The sequence below is a fragment of the Callionymus lyra genome, chromosome 8, assembly GCF_982586985.1.
Source record: "Callionymus lyra chromosome 8, fCalLyr1.hap1.1, whole genome shotgun sequence".
Lineage (NCBI taxonomy): Eukaryota > Metazoa > Chordata > Actinopteri > Syngnathiformes > Callionymidae > Callionymus > Callionymus lyra.
The window spans coordinates 12,760,481-12,775,513 of NC_141825.1; the positions used below are offsets into that span (position 1 = coordinate 12,760,481).

General features: G+C 38.4%; 1 protein-coding gene and 1 long non-coding RNA gene across 4 annotated transcripts; one reads left to right on the forward strand and one right to left on the reverse strand.

Annotated features, from left to right (window-relative positions):
* Positions 1-723: 723 nt before the first annotated feature.
* Positions 724-8,166, reverse strand: LOC148073687 (fatty acyl-CoA hydrolase precursor, medium chain-like). The gene is made up of 13 exons (XM_087797020.1): positions 8,033-8,166; positions 4,097-4,289; positions 3,879-4,017; positions 3,316-3,449; positions 3,060-3,213; positions 2,793-2,897; positions 2,634-2,732; positions 2,430-2,573; positions 2,285-2,362; positions 2,060-2,198; positions 1,828-1,977; positions 1,660-1,732; positions 724-1,578 (listed from the first exon to the last, which is right to left on the reverse strand). The coding sequence occupies exons 1-13, from the start codon at positions 8,100-8,102 to the stop codon at positions 1,392-1,394; spliced, it is 1,665 nt and encodes a 554-aa protein (XP_087653146.1). The 5' UTR covers positions 8,103-8,166; the 3' UTR covers positions 724-1,391.
* A 2,468-nt stretch (positions 8,167-10,634) lies between these two features.
* Positions 10,635-12,482, forward strand: LOC148073688 (uncharacterized). 3 transcript variants are annotated; one of them, XR_015712089.1, is made up of 6 exons: positions 10,635-10,860; positions 11,264-11,513; positions 11,613-11,687; positions 11,768-11,848; positions 11,939-12,102; positions 12,181-12,482. It is a non-coding gene; the product is annotated as an uncharacterized LOC148073688 (long non-coding RNA). The 3 variants fall into 3 exon arrangements; XR_015712087.1 differs by having other exon boundaries at positions 11,264-11,505; XR_015712088.1 differs by having other exon boundaries at positions 11,418-11,505.
* The last annotated feature ends 2,551 nt before the right edge of the window (positions 12,483-15,033 follow it).

Consider the following 15,033-nt stretch of genomic DNA (forward strand, 5'->3'; position numbering starts at 1 on the left):
TTCAGATCTGTGGTTTTCCCTGTGCAACCACATCTACTTTTATTGTCTACACACGGCGTGCTGACTCTTGAGTGTCAGCCCCTTGTTTTGTTCCTATTTTTTAAGCTTCCCTCTCCCTTTGTTGCAAGTACATCGTTGATATGTTCTCTGTTCTCGCTTAATGAAAAAGGGGGATTAGCAGCACGAGGGAACTTTTGAGAAAGGGAGCCTGAGGGGGCACTAATACATAATAAGAGTAATAGGACAGTAGAGAGTATACTGCTTGTGTACTTCATTATTATTGTGTTTCTTTTTTTTAATCAAAGGAAGCCATAAACAAAGGTTTCCACCAGTTCTCATGGTTTAGCATAACCATTTTTTTGACAAACATCTGCTGCCATCAACATATCTTTGTCAGGATAACAGGGTATTTTATAGTGCCAGAATTGAACCTTGAAACTATTTTAGTCAGTTTACTGAAAACGAAGATCTTGGAAATGAAGGAATGTGTGATCAATTTTAGCTTTTCTTCCTCAACCCGGACATTCCAAAATTGCTCTTCTTAAGAATGATACTGAGATCACACAAATCAAATGCCTTCCCGAGAAGCTGGGTTCAGTCTGAAAATTGTCCATTTCAAAAGTATAACTATCAAAATACGGAGTCGCTTCCGTCGCTCCAACATGATGTCACGTCCGCCCCAGGTCTTATACTTCGCTTTGTGGAGAGAGATGAACAATCAAGAGTGTGTCACGGTTTGTTTATTCGCCGCTCCAAGTCAAACAAAATACAAGCTTTACGATCGCGACCGGACACACTTTGTCCCGGCGACTGTACAGGTCAACAGTCCCGGGAAAAAAGGCCCCGATCTGTAGAAACATCGCTATATTTAAGGAAAATTTCCGGTACTGGAGGTCGTCCCTTTCCGGCCAAAAAGTTCCCTGTGTCCCAATCCCCCGCAGAGAGACATCCTAATTTGTTTTCTTATAATCTAATCATTCAAATGTTCTCGGGTGGGGGTTTCCGTCTTTTAGCCCCCCTTTCCTGGGTGTGTCTTGCTTCGTTCTTTGATCTACGATTTAATATGTGATTTGTAGATAAACGGATGTTTTAAATAACCGGTGTCGTATCTCTAATTCTGATCCAAGCTTTCCTCGAACCAGTGTGAATCATTCTGGAGTGGAATGTTGATTGTGAATGTGTAGTCAAACGTTTAAGCTCTTAGATCAAGCAAGTAATTTATACTTTATTTATTATTATCTTTTAGCATAATCATAAGTATGGCATATACGTATAGTGTATAATAAGTTTGATCTAACAAAGGTCAGTAGTTGGTGACAACTTCAAGTAAAATTGAAAATAGTCAATAAAGAAACCAGAAGACCAAACTGTATTAGAGGGAACAAAGGTGATCACAGCTCGTTGCGATCTTGTTTTTCTTGATATAGTTGTTGGATCTTCTTTGGAAGGGTCTCAGTCAGGAAGACAAAGTGTTCGTTCTTGAGGTGGTGATCAACTACCTGATCCTCGCTGATTGCCAGGTAAGCTTCTTCTTTGTCGTACTTTGGCCAGTGAACCAGACCCTTTCCATTTGGAGACCTACATGAAGAGTTTGTATTGCTACTGTTCCTCATGATTTTTTGGGTTTCATGTTTTGAATTTCATTGACTTGAATCTTACCCTGTGCGAGCAAAGTTGGCCCAGTAGCTCATCACGGTTCTACCTAGTTGTTCCTCTTCTGCTATGCAGGCATCTGGAACCAACAATTAGTTTACATCTTGAAAAACTAAAGTACTACCACACAAACCGAATGCATAACATAAAACCAATATATCACAGTGGACTCACCTGGTAATTTGACAAGAGACTCTATGAAACAGTATCCAAACACTGATGAGAGTTCATCTCCGTGGTCACTTCCCACAAAGCTTGGTCTTCTTGACCTTATTAAAGATGGAATGTACTGGTACTCATAAAGATACATGGGTGCACCAGCGTCTGTCAGAAATGAGGTTGTAGTGACACATGTATCACATAACGAAACATAATTCAAGTTAGATCATCCTGCACACAGAATTACCTCTGTGAGCGTTTGCTGTAACAACGGCTGGAATGTTGAAAATAAAATCTGCGATGTATCGAGTAAAGGCATTCCTGTTTCCTACACGGTCTTCATAAGTCACACCATATTCCTCTGCCACCCAGTCCCTGATTCTGACCTTGTAAAAGAAATTGTTTCATGATGAATGTGCTTTTTCTAGTAACACAGAGTTGCATTGAAGTATCAGAACGGTTCAGTTCTTACATCAGGGAGAAACATTGACATCGCGTTTGAAACTTGCTCCTGGTCAAGTCCTTCAGTCCAGTTTGGGGGTGCAAAGTGCTAATAATGACACATAAATACTGAAATATATGATGATAACATATATTCAAAGTGTGTAATGACTTACATGTGGCATCATATAACCGCCTTCATCACTGTTTATTCCCGTAATGAACGGTACCTTGTGAAGTTCATGGTTTTTGAACAACTGCTTCACTGGTTTTGTCAAAAAGTGTCCATCGATGCTTACAGCATACCTCAATGTCTTATCCTTGAGACGGAGAGGTAACATGAACATTACTCTCCACCAATTAAATCATCATCTTCATACCTTGACAAGCGTGTTAATTGTTTCCTTATCCAGGTTCTTCATACAATCTGTGATCTTCTCCGTGGAGTCAACACTACATCCAGACATGTTTGCAATCATCTGGAAACACACACAAGAGCTTCATCACAATATTTCTAACGGATAATTAGAAATTATCACCTGAGCCATCTCAATAGCATTTTCGTAAACAAGAACATCCATGGCAGCAGTTCCACTCTCTGCAATAGCTTTGTGGAACAGTCCTTCAGTCAGTGGTGAGAGAAGCTGATCGATTGAACACATGAAATAACTGTTATTTAGCAAGAAGTCTTTCATGTGTGCTAAACATATTATTAGTTATTTTTAAATAATCCAAAAATCATTATCACAGCTGAAGTACATTCAAACCGGTTAAGCAGGCAGTTTGCATCTAACAATGAAACTTACCAATAAGGAAACACTCATTCCACCAGCAGACTCTCCAAATATGGTGACTGAATTAGAGGCTCCTCCAAAGTTGTGAATGTGTTCCTGGACCCACTTCAGGGCTTGGACTTGGTCTAACAAGCCCCAGTTTCCTGCCATGTGCTCATCACCAGTGCTGGGTCATAGATATAGAAAGCATTTCTTTCTCAAGTCATTTTTTAAAGCAGATCTTCTCAGTCAGCCAGTATTGATTCATTAACATCTCGACATGACTTACCTGAGAAAGCCAAAAAGTCCCAAGCGGTATTGGATTGACACAACAACTACATTCTCATAGGCTGCCAGGGCAGACCCATCATAAATTGAAGCTGCTCCCATTACAAAAGCTCCTCCGTGGATCCAGACCATAACCTGTCCAGACAAAAGACTGTCAAATATCGCACAGCGAGTATTCAATCTAGTGGTTCCTAAACATTGGGCCATTGCCTGATTCGTGTTAATGAGCTTTTACTTTTCTTTTGAATGTTATGCGTTCGCTCACTGTTTAGACGTTTCGTCGAATAGTAAAACCTTAACCAGACCCATTAACACTATTTACACTTTTTTGGCTTTGGATTAAAAGGGGTTGAGTCAGTAACTTTATGGACAAAAATATCCAATGTATCATGAAGGACTGACTTTTCCAAAACATGTTTATGTTTGCCATTATAGTACAGGATATTGGTAACCATTGCTAGTCATTTTCTTTTTTGGATTAATGTTACACTGCACAAAAGAAAAGTAAACCAACAAGAAGAAGTGGTGCCGGCGAGAGGGTAAGTGAAGTTGAACCTTTCTTACCGGGAGTTTGGCATCATGAGGTCTGGTTGCAGGTGTGTAGATGTTCAGGTACAAACAGTCTTCTGACACTTCTTGGATTTCCATTTGAAGTCCAAGCAAGTCAAACAACTCCACAGACAATTCTCTATCTTGGATGCACCTTTTAAAAAAAAAAAACAATATTTACCAATTTGACATGGTTTTGTTCATCACTACAGCAAAAAGATAATATTTCTTACATCGGTGGCTGTTTGGTGGCATCTCTGACTCCCTCCCATCCTTCCACAGGCTGAGGTGCAGACAGTCTCAGTGCGCGGCCCAAGGGGGGTTTTGCAAAGGGGACACTCATAAAGGCATGAACCTTATTCTCTGTTCCCTTGACATTAAACAGTTGACCTCTCACGCCTCCTAGCTTGGTGTGGACGACTGGTCCTGGTGGGAAAAGGGATATATTATAATGTCCAAGTCTGCCATCAAACAGGTCACTTTTTAGCTGACATAGGATTTAATTATACAAATAATTCTGAAACTCATTATGACTGAAACAATCTTTGTAATAATAATAATAATAATGTATAAGAAAAGAAACTCACTGAATGATAAAAAAAAAAAAACACTGGATGTTTGCGGGGCTAGTGGGCTATTTTGAGTATTTTGATGCTTCTTACGAGCGTTTTTTTTGCATTAACATATTTTGTTCCAACTTCAAAGAACGTATTGTTATCAAAAACATAAAATATCAGCTTTTTTAAGTGTGGAAAGAAGAACTCCAAAGCTTCTTCGACCAAGGCAATAGATGAACATGGGAAAACAAAAAGTATACGAAAAAAACAAAAAAAGATTTGAGTTTGTGTTGAAAAATATTTTGTTTTCATAATAATACAAGGATGAGGTTATGGTTGTTTGAAAGTTGCTCACAAAGCAAAAAGACCTTAAGACTGCTGAAGACATACATCTAGTATTTTCAGATGATATATTATTTCAGAGATTACAAGATTGATTAATAACTAACTAGTGGAACCACCCATTTTGACTTTTTAGTGTCAGGCTCAGACTTAATAGCTAACTGGTGTGGTTTGATTTAGGCACTAGCCTGTTATAACAACCCTTGATGTACAAGCAGCATACGTTAATGCAAAACCAATGGATCAGCTGTTTATAATTTCTATTCCAAGACCAAACGTAGCTTTTTATTCCATGAAATAAGGAAAGCCTGAAGACAGGGGTCCCACACTTCTTGTCCCCAAATTCGATATTGATTCCAAATTAGATGCTGTTTAATGTTTCGTGTTTTTTTGCGCGAGTTTCCTTCTATATAACTATATAATCAAAGTTATAAAAAAAATGTATGTGATATTTCTTTCTTCACCATCTTACATAGTACATAGTCAAATCAAATAGAGGGCCGCGTGATATCATTTCACAGGCTGTGAATGGCCCTCAGGTCGAACATTTTAGACCCCTGCCTTAAAGTTATATCTTAAAATATTCCATAGATTGAGAGAAAATAAATGTATTAGCTGCCATGAGTTTCCATCTTATATGATATTACGAGATCTAAAGTGCCAAAAAATATATGCGAACCAAAGTCTTTTGTACGCCCTCAAGCTTCATTGCGAAGCATTGATTACTTTGCCTTCACTAGACCCAATAAAGATTTACAAACTTTGATTATATCAGGGTGTGTCAGTGTGTGAAAAGTGACCCGAACAAAGGGTGTCACTGTTATGTCTCGTGTGTCGTTCTTGGTTTATCTGTTTTATTTTGAAACCTGCTCCCTTCTGTGTCTGTGAGTTTCCTCTACCAGTTTCTGGTCCCCTAACCTACTAATTAGTTATCGTCTCCACCTGTCTTGTGTTCTCGTGCTCCACAGCTGCCACTGATTGCTGGCAGCCTTCTTATTCTGCTCACTCTCCCTCTGTCTTTGTCGGTTCGTCACACTCGTGCTGTGTCTCAAATCGCATACTAGTGTACTAAAAGTTAATATTTTTAGTGCTTTGGTACGTCTCAATTCTTAGTATGCGAAATTTAGTGCGCCATGCACACTAAATTGGCGTACTAACACGCCCACAAAACTGAGCATGGTTCGATGGACACTAAACACACTAAACAGCCGCCATCTTAGTGACGTTTTAAACGGAAGTTACGTCATATATAAATGCATATATATGCATATACTTACAGGTGCATTTTCCGCAGCAGTAGGAGGACACGTCTTCGCTGCTGATACCAGCTTAAATACCTCGTGATTATTTAAATTCTCATATTTTTTCTTTATTTCTTTTTCCAAAGTTGCAATACGTGCTGCCAGCAGGTGTCGGCGATAGCGTTCAAACAGCTGGTTGAAACATCGTTAAATAGAAGTAGAAGAAGAAGCTGTCATGTGATCTCCGGTTAGTGTGTAGCAGCAGTGTTTGATTTGAGACATACTATCTGTGGAGAATTTGCGTACTAGTTAGTACGTACACTAAACTGATGCATACTAACTTCTAGCATACTAAGAGTAGTATGAGATTTGAGACACAGCATCGCTGTCCCATGTTAGTCTAGTGTGTTTTCTCTCGTCATAGACTCCAGATTCTAGATTGTTTTGCCTTTCCGTTTTTTGACCTCGGTACGTTTTCTCGTCTTTCTGCCTGCCTGTGCCCCTGACCTGTTTTTCAGATACTGTTCCTGTTTGCTGTAATTCCTAGACTGCCTTTGACAATCCCTCTGCCTGCTCCTAAATAAATCTGTCAAGTTTGACGAACAGACACTTTCTGCTACACTTTCTGCTCCTGGGTTTCCTTCCGCATCCTGACAGTAACGGTCAACGGCCCGTTTACATTAGCCATAACGTAGCTTTTGTGTTTAAATTGATCCAGAAATTGACTCTGTGGGTAAAATCCTGCTATGAATCATAAACAGTGGCGGGCAGCAAGGCCTTCTCTTCTGGCCTACACATAATGAGAAGATACATTTAAAGTTTTTTTTGTTTTTTTTTCATACATATGTATTAAATGATTCCTCATAGTCTTTTCTCTTCATTTTATATCTTTCCTCTTGCTTGCGCAAGGTGGGCACTGCTCCCAGGATTCTACCTTCACGTGAGAGCTTTCATCAAATCATATTTGAGCATGTGTTACCCGAGGCCTTCAGTCGCTTCAGAGCTGGCCCTTGCCCATTGAAATCAACGGCAGCCGAAGGATTGTGTTAACCAATCAGATTCGAGGTTAAAGACACAACGTCAGCGCTTAGGAAGCTACAGGCGTCACAGCTTCTATGACGCTGAACACGTTGAACAGGTGACACGTTCATGTCCTCTGATTGGGTAGCACTGAGACTCATCTTTTCAAGAAAAGCTGGACGTTGTTAAGAAAGTTATGCTAACTCCGAGACGAGTCTTTCACAAGTTTAAAAGGATTTATTTATTTCCTACATGAACTATGTGAGTAAATGACTTTTTTTCTTAATAATGTTGCGCTTTATCAGATCAATAGTGGTGCGTGTGTGTGTCGCTTTAGCGTATGTGTGTTTGTCGCTGAAGCACGTTGTGTGTGTGTGTTTGTTTTGGAGGGGTAGGTGGGTACTGGCGATGCAGAGCCTGTGTGTCGTTGCCATGGAAACCACACAGACTAGTGGGAGTGATATTTTGATTCAATTTCTTATAATGCACTGATGTTCATTTGATGATAAATGTCTTATTGACCTATAACAGTACATGCTCAGATCCCTGTTGTATATAAAGAACCTAAAGGTAGTTATTGAGAGGTGGATTCATTCAAATGTGCGCCACTGAAGGCCTGTGTGTGAAATGCATGGCCCGCCACTGCATATAAATAATTGGTTTTGTAAATGTTCTGACTTTTAGGTGATGCTAAAAAAAAAGAAGCATAACTTAAATTACCCTTCCCCTACCCCCTACCCTACTTCAACAGTTGATGTGAGAAATAATTTGTGCATTCAAAATTATTTCTAATGTTTTGATAGGTTGGCCCACTTTAAAAAGATTGGAACACAAGAGTGTACAGGGACTTCAGTAGACAAACCAGTTCTATCATGCCCCTCGACTTTGAACAAATATACCCGCACTTTGAGAATCCAACACACTAACAGTCAGGTGAATGTTTCTTATTTGATGGAAAACAAAATTGAAAACTGTAGGTTAAAAATAATTAAATCCACTTTCTACTCACCCTGGAGGTCTGCAGTGGCACAGAGGACAAGGAGAGAGGACAGAAGTAGCGAGGTTTGTTTGGAGTTCATGTTGGGACAGAAGAATAGCAGAGTTTCCTCTACAGAGTCTCACACAAGTGCCTGCTTATGTAACCCTACAGAGCTGTACAGAGGTCATTCCGCCTCCAATCTTCAAAAAGCATGTTGCATGCCCCTGTTTTATTGTTCTCTTTTAGGTCATTTCCTGTTTTATTTTGTTGAGGGTTCTCTTTCCGGTTTGACTGTATCATACCTGTCGTTTTTCCCTGTGCATGGAGTTCGGAGTTCATGTTGGGGCTTGACGCAGGTTCACACATGTGTGCCACTTGACCTGCTTGTGTAAAGCAACACCATCGAGAAGTTCAAAGGTTAAACAAATGGGAAATGTGTTAAATTTTGTGACTAACATAAGATTGTAAAAATATATTGTCAAGATTAATTTTGTACGTGACAATGAACCACCTTTAAACAGATAATACAGTTATAATATGACATACGTTTGAATGGAATGTTTATAGATTGAAACCTTTTTCAAGTTGCAGCATTTTGTTTCTTACATTGAAGGCTGTTAACCAAGAAGTTCAAAAGCTTCGGAACCTCTTGGATGTCCACTACCTGGATAAATGAGAACCTTCACGGACATATTAAAGGCTGTTTGGTGGCATCTCTGACTCCCTCCCATCCTTCCACAGGCTGAGGTGCAGACAGTCTTCTTTGGTTTAAGGTAGGTTTCGCAAAGGGGACACTCAAAAAATAATAACCTTATTTCTGTTCCCTTTACAGTTCACCTCTCAGGCCTCCTAGCTGGGTGTGGACAACTGGTGTGCAGTAATTACAGTTTAATGTTTAGATATTTGGGCAAAAATGTATGTCCATGCTAATTTGGCAACTGGAGCTCAGTTGTTGTTCTCTTTATCTTCTTCCAAAAGGACGCACTTAAAAACACCACACGGTGCTCGTCTGTAACGCCATCTTGTGTTGAAGCTTTGACATGGAATTGTTCCAAAAAAATATATAAAGTCAATCTAATCTAATCTTAAGGTTGTTCTTAGCATATATCTTGTGCAATCTACAAATGTGTTTTAAGCCTGGGAGCTTCTGCTAAAAACCACATACTTGTTTAATATTTTTTTTAAAACTATTTCATATGTGGAGGCTACATGATGGACCTTACAGTCTAAATGAAGTTCAGTGGGAAGTTAGTGAAGTTTGAATTTTGGGCGAACTACCCTCATATTTTCAAGTGATTTCCTGATTAACTTAACCTTTTATCCTCTCTAGTATGTCTTGTTATTGCCTATGTTCGTCCCAAACATTGGGTTGAAGCTGCAGTGATTGGGTGGCACATTTTCTCTCTTTTCTCTCAGTCTCTTGACATCAATCATAAGTCTGCATCTACATTTGTCGGATGCCTCACTCAACATCCAAGTTCCAACTTAATATGTACTCGCACAGTCCAAGATATCTATCCAAAAAAACGTCTACTTTATGTGGGTTCAATATTATTTAGGTTTTCTTTTTGATGTTGAAATTATATACAACTGATGACGTACAGTAGATTAAAATTAGAAGAAAAATCTGGTTAAGGTGTGAATTGTCAAGATCATGGCAGGGCTATGAATACCAGAAATAACTATTTATTTTGAACAAAGTAACTGGGACGACCTACTTATCCCAGTTATTTTGCTTGAGTCTAAATAAGCATTGAGTCATTGCATAACTCCACAAAGATCTTTTTTTTTAATTGACTATAGAAATACAACATCTTCCATCTCCCATGAAGTTCCAGAGGCAAGCGTGATACACTGCTCAAATAAATGATTTGACCATTGAAGCAGATACACTTAATGTCAGGGTGTGTCTTAGAAGCTGAACAAAGTTGAAAACTACACTGTAAAAACTGTTTACATTTCATCTGAAATAACCTTAATAGGTGCTTCTAAGTACCTTATGACTAGTTACTTAAATTTGTCCAAAGGTGAGATGACATTTGCTCTAATTTTTATCATGTTTATAATAGAGAATAGTTAATCATCTGTAGGTAGTTACAGATTCATGCCGTTACGTATGTATCGAATCAAGGCGACTGCTTGACAAGAAGGATTACTATGTCAGTTCTGGCTAGAGATATGGAAAGATGAGATAGGAAGAACCAAATATTAGATCTTTCATGAAATATTATCCAGTTTTAATAACAATGTACCTAATACTATTGTGTAACCATTTAATTGCTTTTAAAATATTTTCTGCCATTGGGAGATTGTCCAAAGCTCAGCAACATTTTCAAGGTAGAAGTGTAACTGGTTGTGTTATGTCCATCTGTTTGCGTAAAGTTCATCAAAACCCCATTTTGCTTGATCCTCTTTATAATCCGGTGTGCTTTTCTATGAAAATAGAATCTTTCATTGAGATTGCGTTTAAGGACATATGTTTTCTTTTTATTTAGCTAAGATTATGAGCGTCTACGTGACGTTTGTCAACAGTAACTGCGATCCTTCAGAGGTGACGTCACACACGCTAATAAACTGATCGTGCAGGAATGTAGAGCTGTCACACCACAGGAATACAATGAGATATTGTGCTTGTTTGTTTAAAAGCGCCATGGAATACAATTGTAGATGCGTGCTTGTATAAAGACCGAGTTAGGATTTGTAGTAAAAAGTTTTCAAACTGCAGCACACGCAACTTCTGCCAAACCTCCGGATGTTGACGCCAGACTTGTTGTTACTCGTCCCAGAACATGCGTTTTTGTTACCCACGTTTGTGAAGTAACTTGACGGAACCAGGTGCGCGTCACTCGTCTATTGAGGTAAGATATAATTATTGCTTTGAGACTCAGAAATAAGGTTTCATTGCGTGTAATGTAACTTTCTGTGGTGCGTTAACACGAGAGCTAGTTCGCTAAAACGTAGCTTTTTAAATTATAATGTAACTCACACACGTATTTTGTTTGTTATTTTGAAAGGACGAAAATATATTTATATTACAATAAAAAGTTTGCTATATTGGTAGGCGATTTATTTTATTACTATTCAAGATATTGATTTCATTTATCACTTCCGCATATTAATACAGATAACATATTTATCGTATTTAATTATATAAGTATACATTTATTTTAACCCTTTTGGATGAGGGATTTGATCTGTTTTAGTTTTCTTTAAATGAAAGAATATATATAAAATAATAATGAAAAGTATTTTAAATTCCAGCATGAAGATGTAAACCAGATGGAAACACCATAAAACAATGGATGAAGGAAACATGGAGAGCTTATCTCTGAATGATCAAGTATACTTGCTTGTATTTATTGATTTATTATATTTAAAAGGGAGCACTAGTTTTCGTTTTGTTTTTGCATGGAAGTGACCTGCAAGAACTGCCCAGAACTCCAGACCTGCTTGACATGAAACCTTTCTCTGAGTGGTTCCTGCCAAATGATTTCAAATGTGAGGTAAGTGAGTAAGTAATTTTTGTAAGCATAGTGAATACAAACTTGTAAACCTACAGCACATCCCATCATGGAAATAATCTAAAATGCAATTCTATGTTCTTTTCTAGGTGAGATGGAGTGCTGCATATCATGTGCTGGACTAACCATCGGAGGTGGAAGGGGTCAACACGTGTCAAAAGCAGGTGAGATGGTTACATCATACACACTTTGGTCATTAAAATAGTCATGTTTGGTAATAATGATAAATACATTTCTGTGGCAGGACGCACTGACATGCTGACGCTTATGGCCAAGGTTTTCTGGCTTCTGTTGTTGGAAACACTTGGTCGTGCCCGTCAAGGTGGTAGGTACACTAGACTGAAGAGTATTTTTCAATAGATTTACACTTCAAATGATCGGAATCATACGACTTCATTAATACAATGTTTTCCAGGTTCTGTTGACTTTCGGACAAAGAGGATTTGACGTTGTTATGGCAGTAAGGAGACGGCAGGAAGTGAAAGATTCTTGAGAAAGAGATGAACCACCTCTGGAAGTCTCTGTCAAGTCGTTGTGATTCCCTGAAAGAGTTGTCTCGCATGGCAGCGTCACAGCAAGGTAAGAGTTTATTTAGCAAGTGAAGAACAGAACTAGTACAAGTACAGCTGATCATTCTTATTGTCTTATTCTTTTAAGATGCAACATGGGCTTGACTGGTGAGGCTTTGAAGGATCTTCAGAGCATTTGAGGAGCAGCAGCAAGTCAGCATGACGTCACTCGAACCATAACTCGGACCAGAACCTACTACACACAAGTCTTCGCTGAGGATGAGACCATCAACGTCGTGCAGATTCACTCTAATGGTTACTCGTGACATTTGTGACGATCTGTGAACAATTATTTAATATGAAACCTGTAATAAAGCACAATTTGATATCATTTTGAATAATGCTCCCATAGTATTCATCCCAACATGATCAATGCAGTTGTAACTTCAGAGATGCCTATAATTGATACCAATGAATGCTTAAAAAATAAAAATAAAGTTTTTATGATAACAGTTCATATCTTTTATTATGGCAGGGTGATAAAACGCAGCTCATGTACAATATTTATATTGGAGTTAATAGCTTATCCAGTGTCAAAAGTTAAAAGTTTACTACTATTGGAATAATTACATATATAATCATACGTTAGTAATCAATATCATGTATTGCATTATTAGATACATAATCATACGTTAGTAATTAATAACATGTACTGCTTACAGCTAATCAATAATTAACAGGGCTTGATATTGAGGCTAGTGTGAGCTATCATGCACATTTTTAGACCCCCAGGGGCCGCTGGGAATGAACCGGGGCCAAAAACGTGTTTTTCATGACTGTTGCTCTTTTGCTCTTATTTGACCTATGTGACCCTCAGATATATGAAGCTTGGTCTGTGTGACCTCTGACACCTGTAAAATCATATGCTGGTGGAACCATAATGATAACTCCTCCCAAAACGGAAGTAGCTTCAGGAAGCACCTAGAAAAACGCCCTTGAAAATATATGTGTACAAATGGAACATGAAGAACCTCTAAAAGTTTCAGATCATTTAAATTAACAATGGTCGATTTATAGAGCTTCAAAGTGAAGTTCATAGCAACATCAAACCACCACAGTTCAACTCAGAATGGAGTCTAGAATAACATATCCAAATATCAGCTCTGAGGTCCAAGTAGAAAAAAAGTTGCCTAAGTCCATTCCTGGAAGATCAGGTCTGGTCATTCTGCTACTCTCAGAGACCATCTTGACAGAACAATGACAACCTCTCCCTCATTTTTGGACTCATTGACACCAAACTTCTCACAGGATAGTAGGAGACCATCTGAATGTGTCATATAAATATCTTTACAACGGCCTTCATGCCTCTTGAAGTTAGAGAAGTAACCCTTTGATGTAGCACAGGCCACTACAAACAAATAAATAATTTCATGAACCCTGTTAGTCGTTCAATATTTGTTGTTGTTGGTGTGTGTAGTTTTATGATAGTATAACAGCAGTCTTGAGTCACCTATCAATAACATAAATATGTATATTTTAAAGTTCAAACATGTACTGTGGGTCTCACAAAGCTTTTAGACGTGCTGTCTTTTATTTCATAGTTTGAGTGTAATTTACAAATAGCTCTTCAGTTGCTATTTTAAACAATGATGATCACTGATAAATTAAATCAATTTTTACCGCTTACCCAGATCACATGGAATGACAAAATTATGAAAGTTATTGCAAGTGTGGTGATTTCAAGAAAGCAGTGGTTTATCTTAAATATCTCCACTGCGTTTTGCTGAATGTTTGTTTGTTTATGTTTGTATTTTTTTGATGTACTTTGGGTGTTGATGGTTAATAATTGAGTAGTGAAGGGTTAGGTATAGACAAGATTATGCTTCATCCTTCTTACTTTTTTGACATGTTGGGTAAATATTACTGTTTTGACTATAATTATTGTTTGACTAATATCATTGGTTTTGTTTGTTTGTCTTAAGTTTACTTTCTTATGTAACATGTTCGAAATAAAGACCTTTTTACAACTTTTAAATCACCAATCATGGCTAAGTCATTTTCACAACACATTACCTGCACTGATGATGAATACTATGGGAGCATTATTCAAAATGATATCAAATTGTGCTTTATTACAGGTTTCATATCAAACAATTGTTCACAGATCGTCACAAATGTCACGAGTAACCATCAGAGTGAATCTGCACGACGTTGATGGTCTCATCCTCAGCGAAGACTTGTGTGTAGTAGGTTCTGGTCCGAGTCATGGTTCGAGTGACGTCATGCTGACTTGCTGCTGCTCCTCAAATGCTCTGAAGATCCTTCAAAGCCTCACCAGTCAAGCCCATGGTGCATCTTAAAAGAATAAGACAATAAGAATGATCAGCTGTACTTGTACTAGTTCTGTTCTTCACTTGCTAAATAAACTCTTACCTTGCTGTGACGCTGCCATGCGAGACAACTCTTTCAGGGAATCACAACGACTTGACAGAGACTTCCAGAGGTGGTTCATCTCTTTCTCAAGAATCTTTCACTTCCTGCCGTCTCCTTACTGCCATAACAACGTCGAATCCTCTTTGTCCGAAAGTCAACAGAACCTGGAAAACATTGGATTAATGAAGTCGTATGATTCCAATCATTTGAAGTGTAAAATCTATTGAAAAATACTCTTCAGTCTAGTGTACCTACCACCTTGACGGGCACGACCAAGTGTTTCCAACAACAGAAGCCAGAAAACCTTGACCATAAGCGTCAGCATGTCAGTGTGTCCTGCCACAGAAATGTATTTATCATTATTACCAAACGTGACTATTTTAATGACCAAAGTGTGTATGATGTAACCACCTCACCTGCTTTTGACACGTGTTGACCCCTTCCACCTCCGATGGTTAGTCCAGCACCTGATATGCAGCACTCCATCTCACCTAGAAAAGAACATAGAATTGCATTTTAGATTATTTCCATGATGGGATGTGCTGTAGGTTTACAAGTTTGTATTCAC

Coding starts and splice junctions, on each gene's coding strand:
- LOC148073687 (XM_087797020.1), bottom strand. CDS start 8,102: ATGAACTCCAAACAAACCTCGCTACTTCTGTCCTCTCTCCTTGTCCTC. Junction 3,214..3,315: donor GGACTTTTTGGCTTTCTCAG/GTAAGTCATGTC, acceptor TCTATGACCCAG/CACTGGTGATGAGCACATGG. Junction 2,898..3,059: donor GAATGAGTGTTTCCTTATTG/GTAAGTTTCATT, acceptor TCAATCGATCAG/CTTCTCTCACCACTGACTGA.